Here is a 23,222-nt window from a genome sequence, read left to right as displayed (position 1 = left end):
AGGGATGTGTGTGTGTGTGTGTGTGTGTGTGTGTGTGTGTGTGTGTGTGTGTGACATTTGATAGCTTTATGACCTAGAAGTTGGATATTGAGCCTTGAAAGTCTTTGTAATCAGTGTGCTGAATATAATAGTTTCAACATAGATGATAGTTGGATAGAGAAAGTCATTGGCTTAAAGATTAAAGCACAATTTCTGTATAGTTTTCTATTTATAGAACAAGTACTATGGAATTGGTTCTTGGGCAGAAGGAATGTTTTGTTCTTGATTCTAGTAAACCAGCAAGCACAAGCCAAAACAAAACCAAGAAAACTTACATACATTGGAATTTCTTCTATCGGTTATTTCCTTGTAGCCTTCAGAAATTCAGAAATACCTGCTTCTGTAAACCAAAAAAAAAAAAAAAAAAAAGAAGAAGAAGAAGAAGAAGAAGAAGAAAAGGAAAGAAAGCTAGGGGGAAAGAGACCCAAGGGTTTCACAAGCATTGTAACCAGCTGAATATTGGATCATGGTGACCTGGCACAGCGGTGAAAAGCCTTGAACTTGAAATCAAGATGTTAGCTCTCTGGATGACTTACTTTGAACAAACCTCTGGTGTTTTTTCTGTTGCTGCTTACAAAGTGACAACTCTCCACTCTAGTCACTGGTTACTGCCTTCCGGTCTAGCCAGTTAATGCCTGTCCAGAAAGTTCTTTGAACATCTCTGAGGATGAGTGATTATATAGTATAACTTTCTTAAAGTCCCACGTTGGCTGTCTCAATAACAAACCAAATTCAACTTTCTTACAATCATAGTAATATGGTTAATTAAAGAACACAAAAGATGCTTTGTACACTTGTTTGGGTCTGTTGTCCAAATTTAGGATTTTAGATTGATTTTGAAAGATTAATGTTTAGTGAGGAGACAGTGATTTTTATTGTAATTGAGCAAAAGTCAGCACTGAGTGTGAGAAGGTAGATGCTGACCTAGACTGCATGCACCCTGTGTTGTGGCCTAAGGCGTCTTTCTTGGTATTTCTGCCTGGTCCTCTTCGGCCATGAGATGGTGTGGGTAAAGCAGTTCTATTCTCTCTGCTTTCACGAATGCGATGGCAAAGTCTCTGGAAGCTTTTCTTGTTCGAACTCTGGGGCTTTTATTGCTTTTCTGTCCCAGTATTCTGGCAATGAAGCCATACATCGTCCTATCTGAGAATGTTTCCCAAATGCATGAGATGTAAGACACTGAAGTACAAATGAGCCATCGATATGTTCACAGCGGTAACGTGTGCCTCTTCGTCACACAGTGAATGATGTCTAAGGACACTGATTGTGAAGCAGTGATGAGAGACAAGCATGTGTCATTTAACAGCAAAGCTTCAACTGGTGTGACGTGCTGTTGGAGGCACAGTCACGGTCTTGCTAATGCTACACCCACTGTTGAAGGCTGCGCTAACTTGGTTACTTAGAGATTAGTCAAAACAATGATCTATGTTATTCCCGGAAGGCTTCAGGCCACTTCTCACCTGTACACAGATTCCTTGGGAGCTCTGAATTACGGAGTTAAGAACTACCTTAAACCAACTGATCCTGATTTTTTTTTTTTAAATACTGTGATTTTTGAAAGTTAACTTAAGTCTGCTTACACTTTGGCCTTTGTGATGTTTTTAAGTATCTTCGTTATGCTAAGAGGAGACCACATGAAAGACCAAAAACCATTTTGCAACCTGTGATGACCATTCTTAGTTGTATAAAAGGTTGTTCTGTTTTTTCCAAATTCCCTAGTCACCATTCCCACATGCACTTACCTAGATTTCCTACCTTTCTCTGACTTGGATTTAAAGTTTTCAGGGGTTTGCCTTCTTTTCCCATTTTTGACTAATTGCTTTCTTCTCCCGAATGTCGTTTTGGCCACAGCACAGTGGGGCATGGGGTAGTTTTTCTTGGAGTCAGTGTGAATTTGGATATGAACTTTTCCTTTCTTCTTGTCATCTTAGGACTTGGATGTGGGACTAACTGGTGTCACTTCGCTCTGACCTAAGCATTCCTGTGTGGTGAGGTGACATTTCTCCTTCTCTGTAAGCTTCTCCCGCCCCAATGTAGAAGACAAAGCCGAGTGGACTTCTTGAAAGGTAAAAACCTTAAGCGGCAACTTTTGTGACTTAAGCTTGAGGATGTCAGATTTTTGTCTCTTTGGGGTTTCTTGTAAGGTAAAACTGGGCTGCTCTTGACTCTAGAGGTTTCCCAAAGCGCAAGCCATCAAAGCAGATGCAAGTCACGACTAAAACTGGCATTACCCTGGGTTTTGTGTGACCTGGGCCTTGTGTTTGACTTGCTGCCGAAGGCTGAGGAGAAAGGCAGACAGTGAGAAGTGAAGCTGGTATTTATCATGTCCCCTTGGGTTTGTGTGAACGTGAGCTAAGAGGAGCAAGCTCACTCTTAACACATCCATCAGCTGGGTTTGTTGGGCTTTGCCGGGTACCAGGTGCTAGGATGATGATTGACACATCTTCAGGGAGTTCCCTGTCTAACTATAGCAGTGGCACTGTTTTCAAGATGTTAGATAGTACGGATGGTGCTGGGGCACCAGTGATGTACGGGGGAGTAGCTGGCACTCTAGGAAGACTTTACGGAGAGACAATTGATGTGTACGATAGCTCTCTGGTAGCCATTATTCTTAAGGATGGTACTTAGGATTTACTTTGAGCATTTGAATTTTGTCAGAATACTTTAGCTTAATATGAATTTTGTTTCCTTAAAGTTATAGTAGCCACTGAAGAACAAGAGATAGCATTTTGCCCCATGAATACTAAAACAGGCAGTAGTGTTCCGTGCGAACTGAGGTTTCCTGCGTGTGCCCACTGAATCATGTATTTTCCTCTATATTCTGGAGAGAGGTCAGCTCTTCCTTTTGTATGCTCGAAGAAGCCGTTTTCGTTGTTGGCACGCCAAAAGTTAAGAATGAGCTAGGAATGGAATCTTAAGACCTTTTAGTTCCACATTCTGTGATGCTGTGCCTTTTATGGAGTAGTGGTCATAGCGCAGAAATGAAATTTGTTAAACATGACATAGTTCTAATAAACTGAGCCTCCTTAGAGCAGAAAAGCATGAATACATCATGGGAAGAGTTGAAGCTGGAATTTTGGTTCTGAGCTCAGTCAAATTAGTTTGTGACTTTATTTGAAACTTTGCTAATCCTATAGAGTGTCCTTCTAAAGATTCCCTGAATAATTTGGCTCTCAACCTTCTAGAATTTTGTTTTCCTTTGAAATCACAAAACAAGCTTCTGCAGTGACATTGCTCAGCCTTTAGAGGTGCCTGTGCCAAGTCTGATGATTTGAGTGGAACTCTAAGGACCAAACACTTATGGTGGAAGTAGAGAACCAAGTCCCACAAATCTTTCTCGGATCTCCACACATGCACCATGGTTCATGTGCATGCATGCACACGTAGATTAAATAAATAAAAAGTATAATTTGTTTTGGCCGAGTATTATAATTCTGGCCTACAGGGGCTGATGTTGGAAACCTTACAGGCTGCCAGGATTTCTCAGTTCAGCTCTTCACTCTGCACATAGTAGGCACTTAATAGGAGCAGGGTTGTTCAGTCTTCAGCTCCATCGAAAGTATGGAGACACATTTTTTTCGTGCCGGCTGTTGCCACATAGAGTTGCAGCTGTGCAGAGGGAGTATCGGTGAGTGACCCTAGGAGGTAAATTTAGATGTACTCTTGGCTTTTTTTTTTTTTTTTTTTTTTTTTTTTGCACCCTTGGAGTCAACATCCAGTCTCTGTTTTAGGAAGACACATAGAAGCAAAAATATGGGCTTTCTCTTTTTCCATTAAATGCCAAGAAATTTCAAAAGTAGAAAAGTTGATTGTATTTGAACTTACTGTCTCACCCCAAGGGCTTTGAAATAGCTACATGTAGTGTATACATCCTTTAACAGTTGATTGTTCACATGTAAGATGCTAGTCTCCTATTTAAAACCCCAGAGGAAATAGGAAACCGGTTTTTCTCCTAAGATGCTCAGCGGTTGTTACATTGATTTTGTTGATATTCTCAGATCTACTTTAGAATGCCCACCCACTTTATTCTCTTCTAGGTGAGGGTCACCTTTGAGGAAGGCGCTCCGACTCCTCACCCCCAGGATGAACTCTGCAGTGTCGTGACCCTTGGGGTTTCGGTGAGTAGGGTTGGATGGGACCACGGGAACATGTACCTGGCTTAGTGGCAGTTCTGCGAAAACCTGTAGCTTTTTCTCAACAGTTGATGTTTTTCTTTCAATCCCTCGGTTCTGGCTCCCCACCCTAGCCTCAAGCAACTGCCATCCTCTTACTTGCTTCTGAGTTCAACTTATTAAAGGTGAAGGAGATCATGTGATATTTGCCTTTCTGTGCCTGGTTTATTTACTGTCCTCAGATTCAACTGTGCTATTACAAATGACAGGATTACGGTGGGGTTTTTTTTTGTTTTTGTTTTTTGGTTTTTTTAAGGCCAAGTAGTCGCAGTGGACTTGCTGTAGTTCTTAAATCTACTCAGTTCTTAAATGGATAGATACTTGGATATGTTCTGTTTCTTAGCTGCTGTTAAGAAGTGTGTAGTAGCCGGGCACTGGTGGTCCACACCTTTACTTTCAGCACAGGGAGGCAAAGGCAGGCAGATCTCTGAGTTTGAGGCCAGCCTGGTCTACAGAGTGAGGTCCAGGACAGCCTGGGCTACACAGAAAATACTGTCTCAGGGAAGAAAAGAATTGTACGATGAGGAGCAGATATAGTGGCTCAGGTGTTTAATCCAGCATTGGGGAGGCAGAGGCAGGTGGATGTCTCTGGATGTCCAAGGATAGACTGGTCTATATGGAGAGTTCCAGAGCAGCCAGGGCGCACAGTAATAATCCTTACTCAAAGGGAGAAAAAGCCTATGAAGATACCTCTTGGACATACGCATTTCCTTTTCTTGAGGAACAGTTTTTGAACAAATACCTAATGTTCTAGGTTCCTTAGTAAGTGATAGGAATGGAAAGAAGGAAAATAAGTTAGTTGTGGTCCCTACTCCATAGAGCTTATAGTCTTAAGATGAATGTTGTACAGGTGATCGCATAATAGTGTACACAGTTAGAAAACCTGAGGAAAATTTCGTGCAGAAACCCAGGGTGCTCTGAAGACTGTGATGAAGGATTTCATGTAAGTGGATGGTTTTAAGGGATCCTTCTCTGAAGAAGAAATACTTGACCTATGACTTCATGTTAGTCAAGTGGAAGAGGCATTTAACCGCACGTGGAATAGTTTTGGAAGGTGAATAATTCATGTCTAGTGCTGTCAGTTTTGAGCCATCCAGGGAGGAGTCAAATAGCCGATATGTTTACAGGCTTGCAGAGTGCAAGCCAACCCAGATGTGTGAATCTGGGAGCTGTTGGCATAGCAGGGCATCACCACAGGAGAAGAGAGCCCGGTGTGGAGTCTCGTGGGACTCAGGTGTTAGAGAGGGGACTCGGGATGTGTACACATGAGGAGTAGCTGGAAAGGTCAGAGGAAAGGGCAGACTGAGAAGGAAGGAATGGCTTTCAAAACTGGCCTCAGTGTCCAGCCTTCTGCTGTTAAGTGACCACATTGAGCTCATGCTTGGGAACCACATAACTGAGAGTTTTTTAATTAAACAAAAAAAGTCATATAATGTTTTAAGTAGGTTTTTATTTTTATATCGGGCTACCAATACATTTATAGCTACTGTGCACACACCTGATGGATGATGGAGTGAGAGATTAGACCAGAGGCTGGGGTGACCTCACAGAAACTGGTACTGTGATCTGGGAATGGAGGCTAATTCCTATGGGAAGAGACCTCTGCACCTCATGTCACAAGTCATAGAGAAGCTTGGCTCTGAGGGGAGTAGAAGGCTAAACTGGTTTTGGTTTGCCTAGATTATTTCTTTTCATTTATCTATTCACTCTGTGTGTGGCTGTGTATGGGTGCGTGTGTGCCATGGCACAACTGTGGGGTCAGAAGACAGCCCCCAGGACTTGGTTCTTTCCTTTTAGCGTGTAGGTCCCAGGGATCAAACTCAGGTTGTCAGGTTGGTGGCAGCTACCTGAGCCCTGTTTATTTTTTTCAGTGCTGAAAAGACACTACAGTGGTTCTGAATGCCAATTGGAAAGGTCTGATGGACACAGGAGATAGAAGGGAGGCCCAGAGAACAGAATAAGAGCCCTCAGCAGGCAGAGCAACCCTAGGCATGAGCCAAACTGCCTATTGGTGGACTGAGATTTGAAGAAAAACGATTGGGTTTTGTTGTTTGTTTTAAATGTAATGAAGCAAACGTGGATGGGTACTCTGGGGAAAAGATTTGCAGGTTTAGTGTGGGGACATCTCACTTGGTAACATGTCTGCTTCCTCTTAAGTAATAGCCAGAACCACAGACAGCAATCATAGTTCTCAGGACGTAGAAGCAGGAGGATCTGCAAGTTCTTTGTCAACACTGTCTGCATAGCAAGTTCCAAGCCATCTAAAGCTATAGAATGAGACACTGCATGAAGACAAAACAAACAAAGTGCCAGTAGCCCACAGACTGAGGTTAGATGAAAGGAAGATGGCGGGTACATAGGAGCCCATGGAGGAGACGCACAGTGGTGACTGGCCGCGGGAGCCAGTGAGCATGCTCCAGAGTGGTGCTCTCTCCACCGGCTCTCGCAGTGAGTCAGCGAAGCCCTGCTGAAGGGCTGACTAGTTCCTCTTGCCAGTCGTGGCATTTCAATGTGAAGAGTACACTTCAGGCTTGGGGCTCGGGCTAGACACCAGCTCTACCAACAGTAGAGTAAGCAGTAATTTCACCATTGATAAGATGAGGGACACAGCTGTCTCGTGGGGTTGCAGTGCTTAGAACGATGTGTATGCAGTGCTTAGAACGATGCCAGTTGTCAGTGAAGGTGTCAGGTGCCCTGGAGAAGAGAAGCATGGGAAGATCTGAGGCAGAAGGAGCATCGGTCTGCGAGAGAATCCCTCGCTCGCTGTGGTGACCCTCCGGTTTCACCTGTTGAGCATAATCCTCTCTGTAGCTGTCAAAAGACATTTGATAGTTTTTGCTCAGTTGTTTCCTCAGAGTGGCAATCTAAAGTTAGGCCTCAGTCCTTGGAACACCTCTCTCAGGTTAGGAATCAGAAGCCTGGATTTTAGCCTCAGTCCTTGCATGAGGCCTCGTGTCTGTCCATCCAGAAAGTACCAGAAAGGGCTGGGGGTCTGAGAACACTGATTGGCTAGAGAGGCCATTTGTGTGTGCCTGTGTGCTCTGGTCATTGCGGTGGGAAATACCTGTGGATCACGGTCAGGCACATTGTGAGAATAAGAAGAAATGGCATGAGGAAGTACTTTGAAAACCCACATGTTTTATGTTCATGGTATCATTATTAGAAATACTCTTTGCTACCAGCTCATCATAAGTGCCTGGCAGATTAATGAGGCAGTTTGATACCTGTGATGTATTTTGCATTGCCTGGGAAGAAGAGTACAGCGCAAATGGCAGGTGTTTCTGTGCTCTGGGAAGCCGATAAGTCACTCCCCTCTGTAGTACCAGCCGCATCCTCATGCTGAGAAGTGTAGAGAAACCAGAGAACTTAAAATAAGGTTCTTGTCTTCAAAAAGCACAGTCTTCACAGGGAGGAAAATACACACAAAGGATTGCTCAGTGCCGGTAGCGGAGCAGTAGGTGCAGCAAGTACCAAAGTTAACAGCGGCCTGCTAGGTGATAGCCGCTTTCCTCCGCCTGAGGGAAGCCTGGCCGGGTCCACTCAGGAAAGAAGAAGCTCTTCTGCTTCTTTTACTGTTCTTTAGTAAGATTTCCATTTTTTAGTAAGAAGGTAAGAAAAGGGTTTATGATCTTAACTTTTTACATTTGACAATGATAGTCCGTCCTATAAATAGCTCAAAAGGAAAAAACAAAACCAGAAGGTGCAAAAGATGTAGAAACATGACCTTAAATATAATTAAAATCAACATGTTCTTTAGAACGATGCCCCCTGAGGCCAACGTAGACTGCTTTAGAATATCTTCCTCTGGTTCTCCTTCCTGCCTCCTTTATTTTAAAAGGAAAAGATGTAGTTGTGTATACTTAAAACTCTATAAATCCCCTTCACTAGCGCAAGTAAAATAGCTGGGACCACTGGGAGTGCCTACTTGACAATTCTCATACAGCCACCACTAATAACTAGGGATCCTCCTGATTGAGACTCTCAAAATATGTACAAGCTGTAGCACTCGAGCTCTTTCTAGCTCCTTTTAATCTTCTAGCCACAACTGCAACTGACATTCCTCAGTCCCATCCTTGGTCAGCAGGTAGAGAGGGAAGAGCAGCTTACAAATGATGGTCACGGCACTCCTGGGAGGAACTCGTGACCTAGAGGATACCATGGCTCCCTCCCCCAATGTCTAGGCTTCCCTACATAAAAGGCCTTTCATTTGTTCCATAGCCAGGTTTGGTAATATTTTATTGACCTTTATACTTCAAATTAGCCTTGCAAATTGGCTCAAAAAATATCTTAGCCTTCAAAGATACTCCCTTACTTTCAAAACTGTGGCTCATTGCCATGCTTGCCCATGTCCCTGTCATTAAGGTGAGAACACAGTTACAAAATCTGCATAATTTAATAGGAGAGTCCTGGAAATCCGGGGCATCGCTGATTGCGCTGGTCCTAGCTTACTATTGTTTCACAAGCGTCTCCTCCAGTGCCGCATCTCCCTCAAGCCTGAAGAGTAAAAGCAGCGATAATTTGCTGTATGATTTGAGATTGGGATGGGTTTCTTATACATCTCTGCCATTGTTTGCCACCACAGCCCAACATTAGAGGTCAGTGCCCAGGGGTTCAAAGCACCATTTGGAGCAGGGGGCAGACAATGAAAATCCATGGAGACTTTTATATTCAGAAATTAACACAAGCGAGACTAAATGGCTAAAAATTGAATCCCCTTTCTCTCCTGCAAACACAGTATACTTGGATGGAAGGTCTGGGTGCTGACCAGAAATTCTTAGTCCCTTTCAGTTGTTCCAGACCTAGTGGCTGCACCATGACTTTCCTCCTTTAACCAGCAGGAACGGAGGCATGCCCCGCTGTCTCTTGTCCTGTCCGTCCCGTAGAAAGGTGTTTTCTGTGTCCGTTCTGGCTCTCACCTCTTGCCTTGTGTGTCCTCCTGTAGTGTGCCCTGGAGATGCGAGATTTTCCTTCAGCAGCAGGAGGCACACACTCAGAGAATGCTGGAACTTCAAGGGGGAAGGACCCACTTCCACAGCAGAGAAAAACAAAGAGGAAAAAGGCGAACAGGCAGCCAGCGCTAAGGGACACACCAAGCAAGCAGCGGGCAACTGCCTCTGCCCCCAGCAGCTACTTGTGCTGTAGCCCGAGAGGAACTCGGTGAGCCTGTCCCAGTTAGTGACCGAAAGCTCAGGATTTCAATCAATGCATCCCAGTAACCCTAAAGTGAGGAGCTCGCCATCAGGAAACACACAGAGGTAAGAGGCAAGGGCCTCGCTCTCACACCTCAGGGATGGGACGTGAGCACCACACACTCATTGCTGCATCGGTGTGCACAGTTAGAGGCAGAATGGGCTCACATGGCAAAGAGGAGACGATCTGAAATAGTAACAAGCCCAACGTTTCCGGGTTCTCTCTCAGCCACCATTTCCCTGTCTCCCACCTGTGCCATTTCCCCACCCTTTACAAAGCACAAACAAGGACCTTAAAGACCAGCCAGCACCATCTGAGGAATCTGAGGCATAGATAATGAGGTTCTGGAACAAGGCCACCGCCAACTTCCACACAGAGCCCTTGCTGCATTTCTCAGTACCCAGTTACTTAAAAGAATCTTTTGCGTCTTCCCCAGGGGCAGTGGTTGCCTGCCCTGCTTTGGTGCCGAGTTGCTGTTGGAAGGGATCTGGATACTGGAGGATTTCCCTAACCTGACAGCTCCAGTGGGTTTTCCTTCTGCCCTCCTGGGCATGCTTGCTTGTTCCCGAAGAGGAGCTAGGCTTTCATTACAGCTGTTCCTTGCCCTGAGCCTGGGGGTGGTAGTATTTTGATCTTAACGATGTCTGTTTGTTTACTCAGAGCTAGTCTTAGTGTGAGAGTCACTTTTCTATGTACATAGAAACGGTTGTCCTTTATTGACAGAAGCCCTAGAGATAGGTTCCCATGTGACTCTAGTGTTCCTGAGACCTGGAGGCCATTCTGTTTGATCCTCCTCTCTGTTGATAGCTCTAAGATGGGAGCCAGGGTGGCAGGACCAAGCAAGTGGGGCAGGTGCAGTGTGGGTTGGTTGTTTAGCACTGGGACTCTTAACCTGTTACGGAATCACGAATTTGTACTGACCATATCTGCTATCTGGTCTCTGTTATTTGTTTCTTTTAGTAGCCCTAAGTCAAAGCAGGAGGTGATGGTCCGTCCCCCTACAGTGATGTCCCCATCTGGAAACCCCCAGCTGGATTCCAAATTCTCCAATCAGGGTAAACCGGGGGGCTCAGCCAGCCAATCCCAGCCATCCCCCTGTGACTCCAAGAGTGGGGGCCATACCCCTAAAGCACTCCCTGGCCCAGGTGGGAGCATGGGGCTGAAGAATGGGGCTGGAAATGGTGCCAAGGGCAAGGGGAAAAGGGAGCGAAGTATTTCGGCCGACTCCTTTGATCAGAGAGATCCTGGGACTCCAAACGATGACTCTGACATTAAAGGTATGTCTACAAGATCTTTGAGACTCAGAGGGAAGTAGGTGTTCCCTGGGGAAGACTTCTGACAGTCAGTAGAAGCCAGAGGCTGCTGTCAGTGAAACGGGAGAGGAGGTGGCAGAGCCCGGAAGTCTGGCAGCTAGGGAAAGACCTTTGCTTCTCATTTTCTCCTCACTGAGCAAGAGTCTAGAACACTTTGTTGAGTTCTTGCTCTTGAAGGTGTATGACCTGATCAGATATGTTATAGGCCTAGCCCATGTTCGAAAGCATATTTCTGGCTTGTGCGCTGTGGTCCTTTGGTCAAGCCATAGCCGCAGTCAGCTGTCTGCGGCCCACGCTGGAGCAGCTTCTCTGACATTTCCGCCTCTTGGAGAGCTCCTCCAAGACTGGGGTTTTGTGCTTTCTGGTTGCCACTTTGCCAGACTGATAGACATAAGGGGAAGCCTTAATGGCCCTGGCACTAGTCCAGAGCTGTCACAGCTGATTTCAGTGTGGCAGGAATGACTGGCTACCAGATGTGGTAGAAATTTGGCAGGAACCACAATGGAACAAGTCAGGGCAGAGTATTGGTGTGGGGCTTTAAAGTCTTTTCTTCCTACAGTAAAACTTAAAAAAAAAAAAAAAAAAAACTTAAGGCAAGCCAGAATGTGAAGTTATTGTTAAGAAGTGAAAGTGAGATTTCCTCAGCCCAAAATGAAAGTGTAACTCTGAGTAACTGCTCCCTGCCTCCCTCGCTTCCTTTTTCCCCTCCCTTTCTGAAGTGTTCTTGGGAATCCTGTTATGAACCCCAGCACTCTCCTGGGTACTGGGGCTGCAGACAGCAGAACACATAGTTCTCATCCTTCAGAATTCAAGGGCACCTAGAAAGTCAGCCATCAGAGCATCAGTATGCAATATGATCAAGGCTAAGTTACTAGAAGGGAGCTATGAGTGTGATTACTAGGGCATCCTATCATGTCTAAAGGTTTCAGAGGGTGCCAGAAAGGAGGGACATTCATGCCGATGTGTTCTGCAGACAGGAGAGGACTGATGCGTATGGGGCATTTAGGGAAGAGTGTCTGAAACAGATGAGTAGAAGAGATTCTCTCTTAGCAGGGAACTTGCTCTTTTGGATTTGTGTTGTGATGATGCTCTAAATGTTGGCAGGAAGGCTGGGAGGAGCCGCCTGTCCGCCCCTGACAGCGAGCCTTTTATTCTTGTAGAATGTAATTCTGCAGACCACATCAAGTCCCAGGAGTCCCAACACACGCCACACTCCATGACCCCGACAACTGCGACAGCCCCCAGGTCTTCCACTCCCTCCCATGGCCAAACTCCTGCGCCAGAGCCCATACCTGCTCAGAAGACGCCAGCCAAAGTGGTGTATGTGTTTTCTACTGAGATGGCGAATAAGTAAGTGGTGGCTGTGTCCTAGTGCTGAGTTTGCCATGTGTGTTTGGAGACCAGAGTCCTTATTCTACTGCCTTTCTTCTGCTGACAGCGCTTCCGTGCCTGTGTAGGGAGAGGGAGAGTCAGGTTATGCACACAGTATACAATTCTCTGCAACCTGTGTGTCCTTTTTTAAAGAAAGAAAATACCACAAACAGTAAATTTCTATACCAGAATAATGAGAAAATATAGGAAGAAAAATCTCTAGAATTCACCAGAAGTAGCTACTATGAATGTTTTGCTATGTATATTTCAAGTTGTTAGATGATGCAGTGAGTTTTGCTTACTTACCAAGAATACCTTCATACACTTTACCTCCTCAATTTCTCCCAAGGTGAAATGTGGATCCTCACAGTCTTGCTCTGTCTCCAAGTGTTGGGATTCCATGTCTGCCTTTCCTAGGTGGTGTTCGAATGAGAATTTTCTATGACTCACCTAACTGGATTGATCTGTTTTTGGTTTTGTTTTGTTTTATTGTTGCTAAATGCCTACGTAGGCATTCACTCACAGCCATCTTCCAACTCGAGACATTTGATGGTAAATGATAAGCATAAATAATGAAGTGTGTTTCTTTTGATTTCCTCTCATTCAACATTCCTAGTGGTTCTTTACTCCCATGGGGTTATTAGCATGTCTAGAATTGCATCTTGTGGAACAGAAGCAAGTGCTAGTGCGTCGTCTCGTCTGTCTTGCAGGGCTGCAGAAGCTGTACTGAAGGGCCAGGTTGAAACGATTGTCTCTTTCCACATCCAGAACATCTCTAACAGCAAGACAGAGAGAAGCACAGCCCCCCTGGTATGCTGTTTAGACTTGGAATGATGGCTTAGGGCTTCTACAGTGTCTGAAGAGTGGTAGTTAATTAAGTTGAGAGTGAACGAGTCTCGGTAGCACCAGCAGTAGTCTGGGTCTTTCACTCAGTTCTGGCACTGTGAGGTCTTTGGCATATTGTCCGACTAGCGGCTTCTACCGGAAGAGGCTGGAGAACATGGAAGAAAGCCAAGCTTAGCCTGATGACACTGGAAGTTGAGTCTGGTGACTCTCCAGGTGGTTCTTACTCAGTTCACATCAAGGCCCATTGAGCACTTTGTAATTGCTTGATATTCTCAGAAGTATAGCACATAAGTCTGTTTCCTCCCTGGATTTTAAGTGGCCAGTTTAAGCTACACTAGAAAAAAAGTATTTCTCTAATCTTATAGATTTCCACATGTAATCAAAACGTTTTGTTGTGAAGAGGCACTGTACCAGATGCTGGGGGTACGTAGAGATTTCAAAGTTGGAGACACAGTCTTTCCTTTCAAAGAACATGAAGTACAGTCCTGGGATGAGTCTTAAACATGACAAAAGCTGAATGACAGTAAACGATGAGCCATAATTCAAGACAAATCAGATGGCTCTGGTCAAGCGCATGTCGGGGAGGCCCAGGGCACATCAGGACCTGGGCTTTACTAGATTCAGAAAAGGTGCTTCCCATTCCTGTGCCCTTGGCTGCTCCGGGTTTGTGCAGTGTAGTCCACTGCTTGGTTGACGCTACGGCAGTTCCTGATGCAGCTGTCACCTCTGCCTTGTCTGGTACCACATGACAGTGGAGGAGGAGTTCAGGGGAGATTGGTAAAGACTGATTTGATTGGTTACCTCTGCTCTAGTCGCTTTATGAAGTAAATACCCACCTGCAGCAAACTCATCAAGACTGGCCAGCAAAACCAAGCGGAAATAGCAGCTAAGCAAAGGCATCCCCCACTGTGGAATCACAGACATGGAATATGCTTTTGATGGTTCAGAACCACAGAGAGTCAGATCACAAGCACACATACACTGTAGACACTTCCAAGTGAAACAAACTGTTCATATGCAGAGATGCCCACAAAGACTCGTGTACAGATTTATCCACATGCACACGTTCCGGCTCATGGACATCATCCAAACACAGTGTCCATATTGTTGGTGACATGCTTTTATCTAGGATGCAGTATAGCAGTGGTCCTTAATAAGTGATAAGCAGTCACCTCTGTTAAAAGGGACAGCCTTGTTGATTGGAAAAAACAGATCCAGAGACACTGTGAGCTAGACAGTCTTGGATTTCTCCACAGACACTTCCTGCCTTCAGATTAGCTTACTACAGCCAATATACAAACTCTTATCAAATACGGAATCAGTGATCAGAAACTGAAAACAGAAACCAGAGACGCCAGGCCCATGGAAACTCAAGGAGGAAGTAACCACTCTGCCAGAGGAGGCGTGGCATGGAGCAGCCTTCCCTGCTGCTGTGACCTGCTGAGCACAAAGCCACAAGTGACTTCTGGTTTCCTTCATTTGGAGACATCAGCCCTTTTGATTGATAATGGGAAGTCTGTGTAGTCAGGAAACAGAAAAAGGTTTGGGTATAACCTCCTACATGCCAAGAAACTTAGCTTTCCTTAAGTCAAAAGTACGTGGTAGGCGTGAGATCGCAAACCTGTTCCTCAGGGTAGATTCTCAATGCAGTACTTGCCACTTGCCATTTATGAACTTGCTGAGCCTAATTTTCAGGAAGGATAAAGAGGTTTGGCATAAGGTTTAAAAAATGGTTAAAAAATCTATGAGCAGTTTGAAAGGAAATAAGGATATGGGTTTATGCTCCTGGGATACAATGTGTATATCTTGTTTCTTTAATTGCCCTTCTGCTTAGTTCACCATTATGATACAAAGCATCTTATTTGTCTCAGAACACACAGATACCCACCCTTCGGAATGATCCAAAACCTCTTCCACAACAGCCTCCAGTTCCCGCCAACCAGGACCAGAACTCTTCCCAAAATGCCAGACTGCAGCCGACTCCTCCCATTCAGGCACCAGCACCCAAGCCTGCTGCAGCCCCGCGTCCCCTGGACCAGGACAGTCCTGGGGTAGAGAACAAGCTAATTCCTCCTGTGGGCAGTCCTGGGAGCTCCACTCCACTGCCCCCAGATGGTACTGGGCCAAACTCAACACCCAACAATAGAGCAGTGACCCCTGTCTCCCAGGGGAGCAATAGCTCTTCAGCAGATCCCAAAGCCCCCCCACCTCCACCAGTGTCCAGTGGTGAGCCCCCCACGCTGGGAGAGAACCCTGATGGCCTGTCTCAGGAGCAGCTGGAGCACCGGGAACGCTCCTTACAAACTCTGAGAGATATCCAGCGTATGCTTTTCCCTGATGAGAAAGAATTCACAGCAGGACAAACAGGTGGTCCCCAGCAGAACACTGGGGTTTTAGATGGACCTCAAAAAAAACCAGAAGGGCCAATACAGGCCATGATGTCTCAATCCCAAAGCCTCGGTAAGGGTCCCGGGCCCCGGACAGATGTGGGAGCTCCGTTTGGCCCTCAAGGACATAGAGATGTGCCCTTTTCTCCAGATGAAATGGTTCCACCTTCTATGAACTCCCAGTCTGGGCCCATAGGACCCGACCACCTGGACCATATGACTCCGGAGCAAGTAGCATGGCTGAAGCTGCAGCAGGAGTTTTATGAAGAGAAGAGGAGGAAACAGGAACAGGTGGTCGTCCAGCAGTGCTCTCTCCAGGATATGATGGTCCATCAGCATGGGCCCCGGGGAGTGGTCCGAGGGCCTCCCCCTCCATACCAGATGGCTCCTGGTGAAGGCTGGGCGCCTGGGGCAGAGCCGTTTCCTGATGGCATCAACATTTCACATTCTTTGCCCCCAAGGGGCATGGCTCCCCACCCCAACATGCCAGGGAGCCAGATGCGCCTTCCTGGGTTTGCAGGAATGATAAATTCAGAAATGGAGGGCCCAAACGTGCCCAACCCGGCATCCAGACCAGGTCTCTCTGGAGTCAGTTGGCCAGATGATGTGCCAAAAATCCCAGATGGTCGAAATTTCCCTCCTGGCCAGGGTGTCTTCAGTGGTCCTGGCCGAGGGGACCGGTTTCCAAACCCCCAAGGCTTGTCTGAAGAGATGTTTCAGCAGCAGCTGGCAGAGAAGCAGCTTGCTCTCCCCCCAGGGATGAGCATGGAGGGCATCCGGCCCGGCATGGAGATGAACAGGATGATTCCAAGCTCCCAGCGCCACATGGAGCCAGGAAGTAACCCCATTTTCCCTCGGATACCAGTCGAGGGTCCTCTGAGCCCTTCCCGGGGTGACTTTCCAAAAGGAATGCCTCCACAGATAGGTCCTGGTCGGGAACTGGAGTTTGGCATGGTTCCTGGTGGGATGAAGGGAGATGTTAATCTAAATGTTAACATGGGATCCAGCTCTCAGATGATACCTCAGAAGATGAGGGAGGCTGGGGCAGGCCCTGAGGAGATGATGAAATTACGCCCTGGTAGCTCAGAAATGCTGCCTGCCCAGCAGAAAATGGTGCCCCTGCCATTTGGTGAGCACCCTCAGCAGGAGTATGGTGTGGGCCCCAGGCCATTCCTTCCCATGTCTCAGGGTCCAGGCAGCAACAGTGGCTTGCGGAATCTCAGAGAACCAATTGGGCCCGACCAAAGGACTAACAGCCGGCTCAGTCACATGCCACCACTACCTCTCAACCCTTCCAGTAACCCCACTAGCCTCAGCACAGCTCCTCCAGTTCAGCGTGGCCTGGGGCGGAAGCCTTTGGATATATCTGTGGCAGGCAGCCAGGTGCATTCCCCAGGCATTAACCCTCTGAAGTCTCCTACAATGCACCAAGTCCAGTCTCCAATGCTGGGCTCACCCTCGGGGAACCTCAAGTCCCCTCAGACTCCATCGCAGCTGGCAGGCATGCTGGCAGGCCCAGCTGCTGCTGCTTCCATTAAGTCCCCTCCTGTCTTGGGGTCTGCTGCTGCTTCGCCTGTTCACCTCAAGTCTCCATCACTTCCTGCCCCATCGCCTGGGTGGACCTCCTCTCCCAAACCTCCCCTTCAGAGTCCTGGGATTCCTCCAAACCACAAAGCACCGCTCACCATGGCCTCCCCAGCCATGCTGGGAAGTGTAGAATCAGGTGAGTATGGTTACACCCTCACATCTTGTAGCTGGAGGTTGCTGTGGCCTGAGTTTGTATTTTAAGGAAACTTAATGTCTTAATTGAATAGTCAAAGCTAGTGGCTTTTGTCAAAATGTTACCAGGTACATGATTGGCAGTACTTGCATAAAGTTATTCACAAAAATCCATTCCTGGCAAAGATTATGTATGACGGACTAGTGGGAGGCTTGAAAACAGACCTACAGAGATGGACTTAGTTTCCTGAATAATTGACATCCGCATGTGGATACGGGGTGGTGAAATGGAATGCTAACAGCGGCTAAGTGTGGCTTCCTAAAGTCCTGCAGCCACCCACTCCAGGGCTTAGTAACCACTCAAAGAATGAACATAACAAACCCAACCAGAGTGAGGCCCCTGCGCTAAGACCCATGACAGCTCTGTAAGTCTCAACAGTGAAACCGTAAGCAAGCTTCTTGGTAAGCTGCTCTAGTCACATGTCAGCTGCCGTTTGTTACAGTATTTCCTTCTTCCTAGGAGAGGCTCTGGCTGATGGTGGTAGTTTTCCCGAATTGAGCCCAGAGGTGGTCAGTGAAGTAGCCTGGGGTGTTAACTACTGGGTTGGTGCCATCTCCACTAGAGAAACACTAGAATCAGAATAAGGCGGGTGATTTACCCTAGCAAGCTGAAGTATCTCTCTGTGGGGTGGCAGTTCTCCAGCACAGCTGAGTGGAAGAGCCAGCCACCTCAGACCTGTTCATGGAAATTAACCAAGACTTTGTGCAGAGTGGTGTGGTTGGTACCTGAGGTTAGAGTGCGCTCCTGTCTTGTTGGCATGCAAATACCTGAGTCGAATTCTAAATTACAGTTGGCCAGGGAGAAAAATCTACTTGTTCAACACCCTTCAGTGAAACAGTTATCTGTGAGCCTTGTTTTCCCCAAGATTGAACCGGTATTTCTAGCACGTTCCTGACTTGCTCATCTTCGTACCTGCTGACCGCTACATCACACTGGTCTCCCTCTGCACAGAGCTTGGCTGGAAGACTGATCCCTGCCCCAGCTCTAATAACACTGTTTATCTGACTTGTTCTTGGCCTCATAGTGACATAGTGTAGCACCCTTCAAGAAACATCCAGTTCCCTGCCTTATTTTCTTTTGTTCACTTAGGTGGCCCCCCACCTCCTACAGCTAGCCAGCCTGCCTCGGTGAACATCCCCGGAAGTCTTCCCTCTAGCACACCTTACACCATGCCTCCAGAGCCCACCCTTTCCCAGAACCCACTCTCGATTATGATGTCTCGAATGTCCAAGTTTGCGATGCCCAGTTCCACCCCATTATACCACGATGCCATCAAGACTGTGGCCAGCTCTGATGATGACTCCCCTCCGGCTCGCTCGCCCAACTTGCCATCAATGAACAGCATGCCAGGTAAGACATGAAGATGGTACAAGGGCAAGACAGGAACTTTGCAAAGTGTTCGTTATTCAGTAGCTGCATAGATGGAAGTTTAACAAGTTGGAAAACGTGCTGGCCTCATTTCTCCGTGAAGTACCAGGACCAGAGGGGTAGTGCTCAATTAGCGTGGTTCTGAATCTGTAAGACGGAAGGGTGGGTGTGGTCGGTTTTGTGGTGGTGATCTTGTGGGGGGGGCTCTTTAGGTTTTGGTTCTTCTGCAGCACTATTACAGAGCCTCTTTTAACATGCTGACTGCACTTTGACTTTAAGTTTCCGGGCTGCTTTCCTGGGGAAGCAGCTTCAGAGGCCAGACTCTTGCCTCCTGTTCAGTCTGTGCTCTCCTGCGCTCACTCCTACCAGCCCAACAGGAAGTGCCGTGAAATGGTGACGCTGGTCTTCAGGGAAGCCATGGCTTTTCAGACATGCATATCTGGTTCCCTTTCATTCTGATTGTTAGGCATACTACTTATTTATCAGTTAATTAGCCAGGTTAGGACATTGCTCTGTGATTGTCACAAGTAACAGTCCTGCCATACTTAATTCCATAGGGAACATGACTCAGAGTCTGCAGCAGGACTGTGGCTGGTCCTCGTTCACTGGAAATTACTGTTTCTTTAACAGTTTTATAACCTGGGGATTTGATACCCTCTTTATGAAACAATACAACATTCCACTCAAAGGGGGAAAAAAAGGCCCATTTGGTTTCCTTTTTGATATTTGTGCTATTTGAACTTAAGAGACTCCATCAGTCCTTTATCCAAAGTAGGCTGCACTTGAGCCACCCAAACAAATCCTTTCTGTATGAACTATCTCCAATGACGAAGACCATGCTCGTTTGAAATTCAGCTAAGCCCTTTTCAGAAGGAATATATTCTGTGTTATCTTTAGCCAAACAGTTGAAGGCTTGGTGACATCTTATCTGCTTCCTGGTGCTACTGGTCTGTGTGCCTCCAAGCATGTTACTAACTTGGTGACAGGGATTATGTATTTTCCCAGCACAATGCACATTTGATGCATAATAATTTTTTGTTGTGTGATTCGTTATCATTTTTGTGAGTTGCTTTTGGTTAAGTTGATTCCTTTGATGTCTTTATTTTTCTAGGAATGGGCATTAACACACAGAATCCTCGAATTTCAGGTCCAAACCCCGTGGTTCCAATGCCAACCCTCAGCCCAATGGGAATGACCCAGCCACTTTCTCACTCCAATCAGATGCCCTCTCCTAATGCCATGGGACCCAGCATACCTCCTCATGGGGTCCCAATGGGGCCTGGCTTGATGTCACACAATCCTATCATGGGACATGGGTCCCAGGAGCCTCCAATGGTACCTCAAGGACGGATGGGCTTCCCCCAGGGCTTCCCTCCAGTACAGTCTCCTCCTCAGCAGGTTCCATTCCCTCACAATGGCCCCACCGGGGGACAAGGTAACTTCCCAGGAGGGATAGGTTTCCCAGGAGAAGGACCCCTCCGTCCCAGCAACCTGCCCCAAAGTTCAGCAGATCCAGCACTTTGCAAGCCTGGAGGCCCAGGGGCTCCTGACTCCTTCACTGTCCTGGGGAACAGCATGCCTTCAGTGTTTACAGACCCAGATCTGCAGGAGGTAATCCGACCTGGAGCCACCGGAATACCTGAGTTTGATCTCTCCCGAATTATCCCATCTGAGAAGCCCAGCCAGACATTGCAGTATTTCCCTAGAGGGGAAGTTCCAGGCCGAAAACAGCCACAAGGTCCTGGACCTGGGTTTTCACACATGCAGGGGATGATGAGTGATCAAGCCCCTAGAATGGGATTAGCATTACCTGGCATGGGAGGTCCCGGGCCAGTAGGAACTCCAGACATTCCTCTTGGTACATCTCCATCCATGCCAGGCCACAACCCAATGAGACCACCAGCCTTTCTCCAGCAAGGCATGATGGGACCTCACCACCGGATGATGTCACCAGCACAATCCACAGTACCCGGCCCGGCCACCCTGATGACCAATCCAGCTGCTGCTGTGGGCATGATTCCTGGCAAGGATCGGGGGCCTGCTGGGCTCTATACCCACCCAGGGCCTGTGGGTTCTCCAGGCATGATGATGTCCATGCAGGGCATGATGGGACCCCAACAGAACCTCATGATCCCCCCACAGATGAGGCCCCGGGGCATGGCTGCTGATGTGGGCATGGGTGGATTTAGCCAAGGACCTGGCAACCCAGGAAACATGATGTTTTAAGCTGCTACGATTGGATGTGCCGATCCTTGTCAAGATGAGATTCCAGGTCCTGTGAGCTGCTTTGATGGAGTTCCAGGAGTCCTTACCATTGGTCATGCCATAGGAGAAGAGGGACCCGGGGCTGCTTTGAGGGAGGAGGGAACCAAGAATGTATGGATTTACCGGAAAACAAATTAGTCATTTAATCAACAGGTGTGTTTTTTTTAAGATTTATTTTTTAAAAATTATTTTTGTGGACGTGGGGTCCCGTGACGGCACCTGCTTTTCGGAATCTGTAGCCGTGTTTGAGAATCGCCACCGGTCATGTCTTGCACCATTCTCTGTGTTTACGTCCTTTGGACTGGCTTCTCCCAGGATTCTTTTCTGGTTTTTTTGACTTTTGATTTGGGCTTTATTTTGTGTGTGTGTGTGTGTGTGTGTGTGTGTGTGTGTGTGTGTGTGTGTGTGTGTGTGTGTACTGTACTATATTGTAAAAGGGATTTTAGCAGAGACCTTAGTCTTTGGGGCAAGAGGAGAACAGGAATGCTGGGCTGTTTACTTTAGATGGAGAATCCATCTTCAGACCTTGGACTATTTTCTTTCAACTCCAGTGTATAGAAAAACCAAACTACGACCTCAGAGCAGAGTATTAACGAAAAGCACAAAAAAAGGAACTGAGTTCAGCGAGGGGTGGGGGGAGGGGGGACAATTTTCTTTTTAAAAATACTGAAGCTTGGGACGTTTGTTCTTCAGTTCATGTGCTCTCTGGCACGTCTGTCCCCTGTACACAACCCACCCTCACGGTTTCTCTCCGCTCTCCTCCAGTTCCTTGGTTAAGTGTGTTTCCTTCCTGTGACCCCGATGGTGACCCTCTGCTTCCCCTCTCCTCTTCCCCTTGGCAGCTGCAATACCTGGGTTCTCTGGGTTCTCTCGGGAAGCCTTGCCCCTGCCTCGGATGCCGTCTGGCCTCTCGGCCCTCCCAGCCTTCCCTGCCCTGGTGTACTCTTCCTTGCCCGCCTTGTTTCTTGTTCTCCTTTTCTTAGGAATTCCCAAGTGAATTTTATTAATGTGGGAATGGAAACAATGCTAAAAGCTATCCAGGAGTTTGTTTTTGTTTTAAATTTTGTGTTCCTTCCCTTTCCTCCCTCTTCCCATGCGTGAGACGTTCTGTGTAATCTTCATTAAATTTGGTACAAAACCACTCACCAGAGCTGTGGTGTCAGAAAAATAAATATATTGTTTCTTACAAAACTGAACTGCTTTTTTGTGCCTTGGATTCCTATTTGCTTTGTGTTAAGTTAGGCCATTGGTTGCTCTAGGACTGAGTCCTATACTGGAGTTGGCTGTAAAGATGGGGAAGGAGGGGCCTCCTGGGAACAAGCCTTGCTGTCAACGACTCTTCCTTGAGGTGCTCTGTTCTCTGGGATCCAGTCATAGCAGACGAGCAACCCCTCCACAGAGCTGATCTTTCTAGAGCAGCGGTTCTCAACCTTCCTAATGCTGTGACCCTTTAACCCAGATCCTCGTGTTGAGGTCTCAAACCATAAAACTACCTTTGTTGTTGCTACTTCCTAACTTTAGTTTTGCTGCTGTTATGAATCTGTTTTCCAACAGTCTTAGATGACCCCTTGTGACAGGGGTTGTTTGACCCTTGGTAGGGTTGTATTCCACAGGTTGAGAACCACTGCTCTAGAGCAAGAGCTGGCCTTCAGTAGGTTCCTTGGTAAGAGCCAGCAAAATGATGTAAATCAGTTAAGAAGGCCAAGGCATAGGTCTGTTATTTAAATAAGCTCGGAGACCTCCCTGGATCTTCCTGACATAAAATATTCCCACACCTACACTATCCATAAAAGACTGCTTTTGCCCACCCTCCACTCCAACCTGCCCCTGGTCACCTCTGCTAACCATACACCACCTGTGCACAAGCCGCTTCCCACCACATAACGCAGGTCCCGCACATCAACGTCTGCTCGGTGCTGTGTCCTGTGCAGTTGATCTTGTTCTGGCGAGCACATTCCTTCTGAGTTGTAAGAGCGCGGAGCTCAGCGAGCGGGTGTCTGTGTGCGTGTTTGCCCTTTGGTGGGAGAGGCTGAGCCAGGAGCAGCAGGTACGGAGTCAGACCTGTACAGATGGGACTGCTGGTGCTTCACACCTGTGAATGTGGCTGTCTCTGACACGCGTCTGAGAGCTGCTTCCGTCCTCCACTGTAGTGTCTGTCTGCCCGGGAGCCCCAAACAACAAAAAGGTAGACTTGCACACTGGGAGTCCATGCTGCCAGTCCTTTTTGGTTTGTGCTTTCCTTTAGTTTGTAAGAGGACCTGTAAAATATACAGTCATCACTTTACTTATAGAGGGGGAAGTTGAGCCCATGAGTTTAAGAAGCAACTTATTTTGATCTACTGTATTGATGCTGCATGATACATTTTATGTCTTAGAGACATTAGGCCAGGAAAATGATTGCGATTCATGAATTTAGCTTCCCTGATCTCTGTTGCTAGCCCTGAATTATATAGCACAGAACAAGGTAAGAAGTATGAGGAACATGAAATAG

At 47.0% G+C, this 23,222-nt stretch overlaps 2 protein-coding genes across 2 annotated transcripts; both read left to right on the top strand.

The window, feature by feature from the left end:
• Positions 1-2,016: 2,016 nt before the first annotated feature.
• LOC308419635 (uncharacterized protein) lies at positions 2,017-9,372 on the top strand (the record flags this gene model as incomplete). The annotated part of the gene is made up of 3 exons (XM_080915366.1): positions 2,017-2,105; positions 4,077-4,157; positions 9,154-9,372. The coding sequence occupies exon 3, from the start codon at positions 9,166-9,168 to the stop codon at positions 9,370-9,372; it is 207 nt and encodes a 68-aa protein (XP_080771492.1). The 5' UTR covers positions 2,017-2,105; positions 4,077-4,157; positions 9,154-9,165.
• BCL9 (BCL9 transcription coactivator) lies at positions 9,355-20,735 on the top strand. Its single transcript, XM_080915365.1, has 7 exons — positions 9,355-9,466; positions 10,362-10,678; positions 11,875-12,064; positions 12,796-12,895; positions 14,803-17,041; positions 18,188-18,448; positions 19,578-20,735. Exons 1-7 carry the CDS (start codon positions 9,414-9,416, stop codon positions 20,690-20,692), a joined length of 4,275 nt encoding a protein of 1,424 aa, XP_080771491.1. The 5' UTR covers positions 9,355-9,413; the 3' UTR covers positions 20,693-20,735.
• The last annotated feature ends 2,487 nt before the right edge of the window (positions 20,736-23,222 follow it).

This window comes from Micromys minutus (assembly GCF_963924665.1).
Source record: "Micromys minutus genome assembly, chromosome: 4".
NCBI classification, from domain to species: domain Eukaryota; kingdom Metazoa; phylum Chordata; class Mammalia; order Rodentia; family Muridae; genus Micromys; species Micromys minutus.
This window is presented reverse-complemented; position numbering and strand designations above follow the sequence as displayed.

Excerpts from the sequence above, each read along its gene's own strand:
- BCL9 (XM_080915365.1), top strand. The coding sequence starts at position 9,414 with ATGCATCCCAGTAACCCTAAAGTGAGGAGCTCGCCATCAGGAAACACA. Across the intron at positions 10,679-11,874 it reads CGATGACTCTGACATTAAAG|AATGTAATTCTGCAGACCAC; the intron begins GTATGTCTACAA and ends TTATTCTTGTAG. Across the intron at positions 12,896-14,802 it reads AGAGAAGCACAGCCCCCCTG|AACACACAGATACCCACCCT; the intron begins GTATGCTGTTTA and ends TATTTGTCTCAG.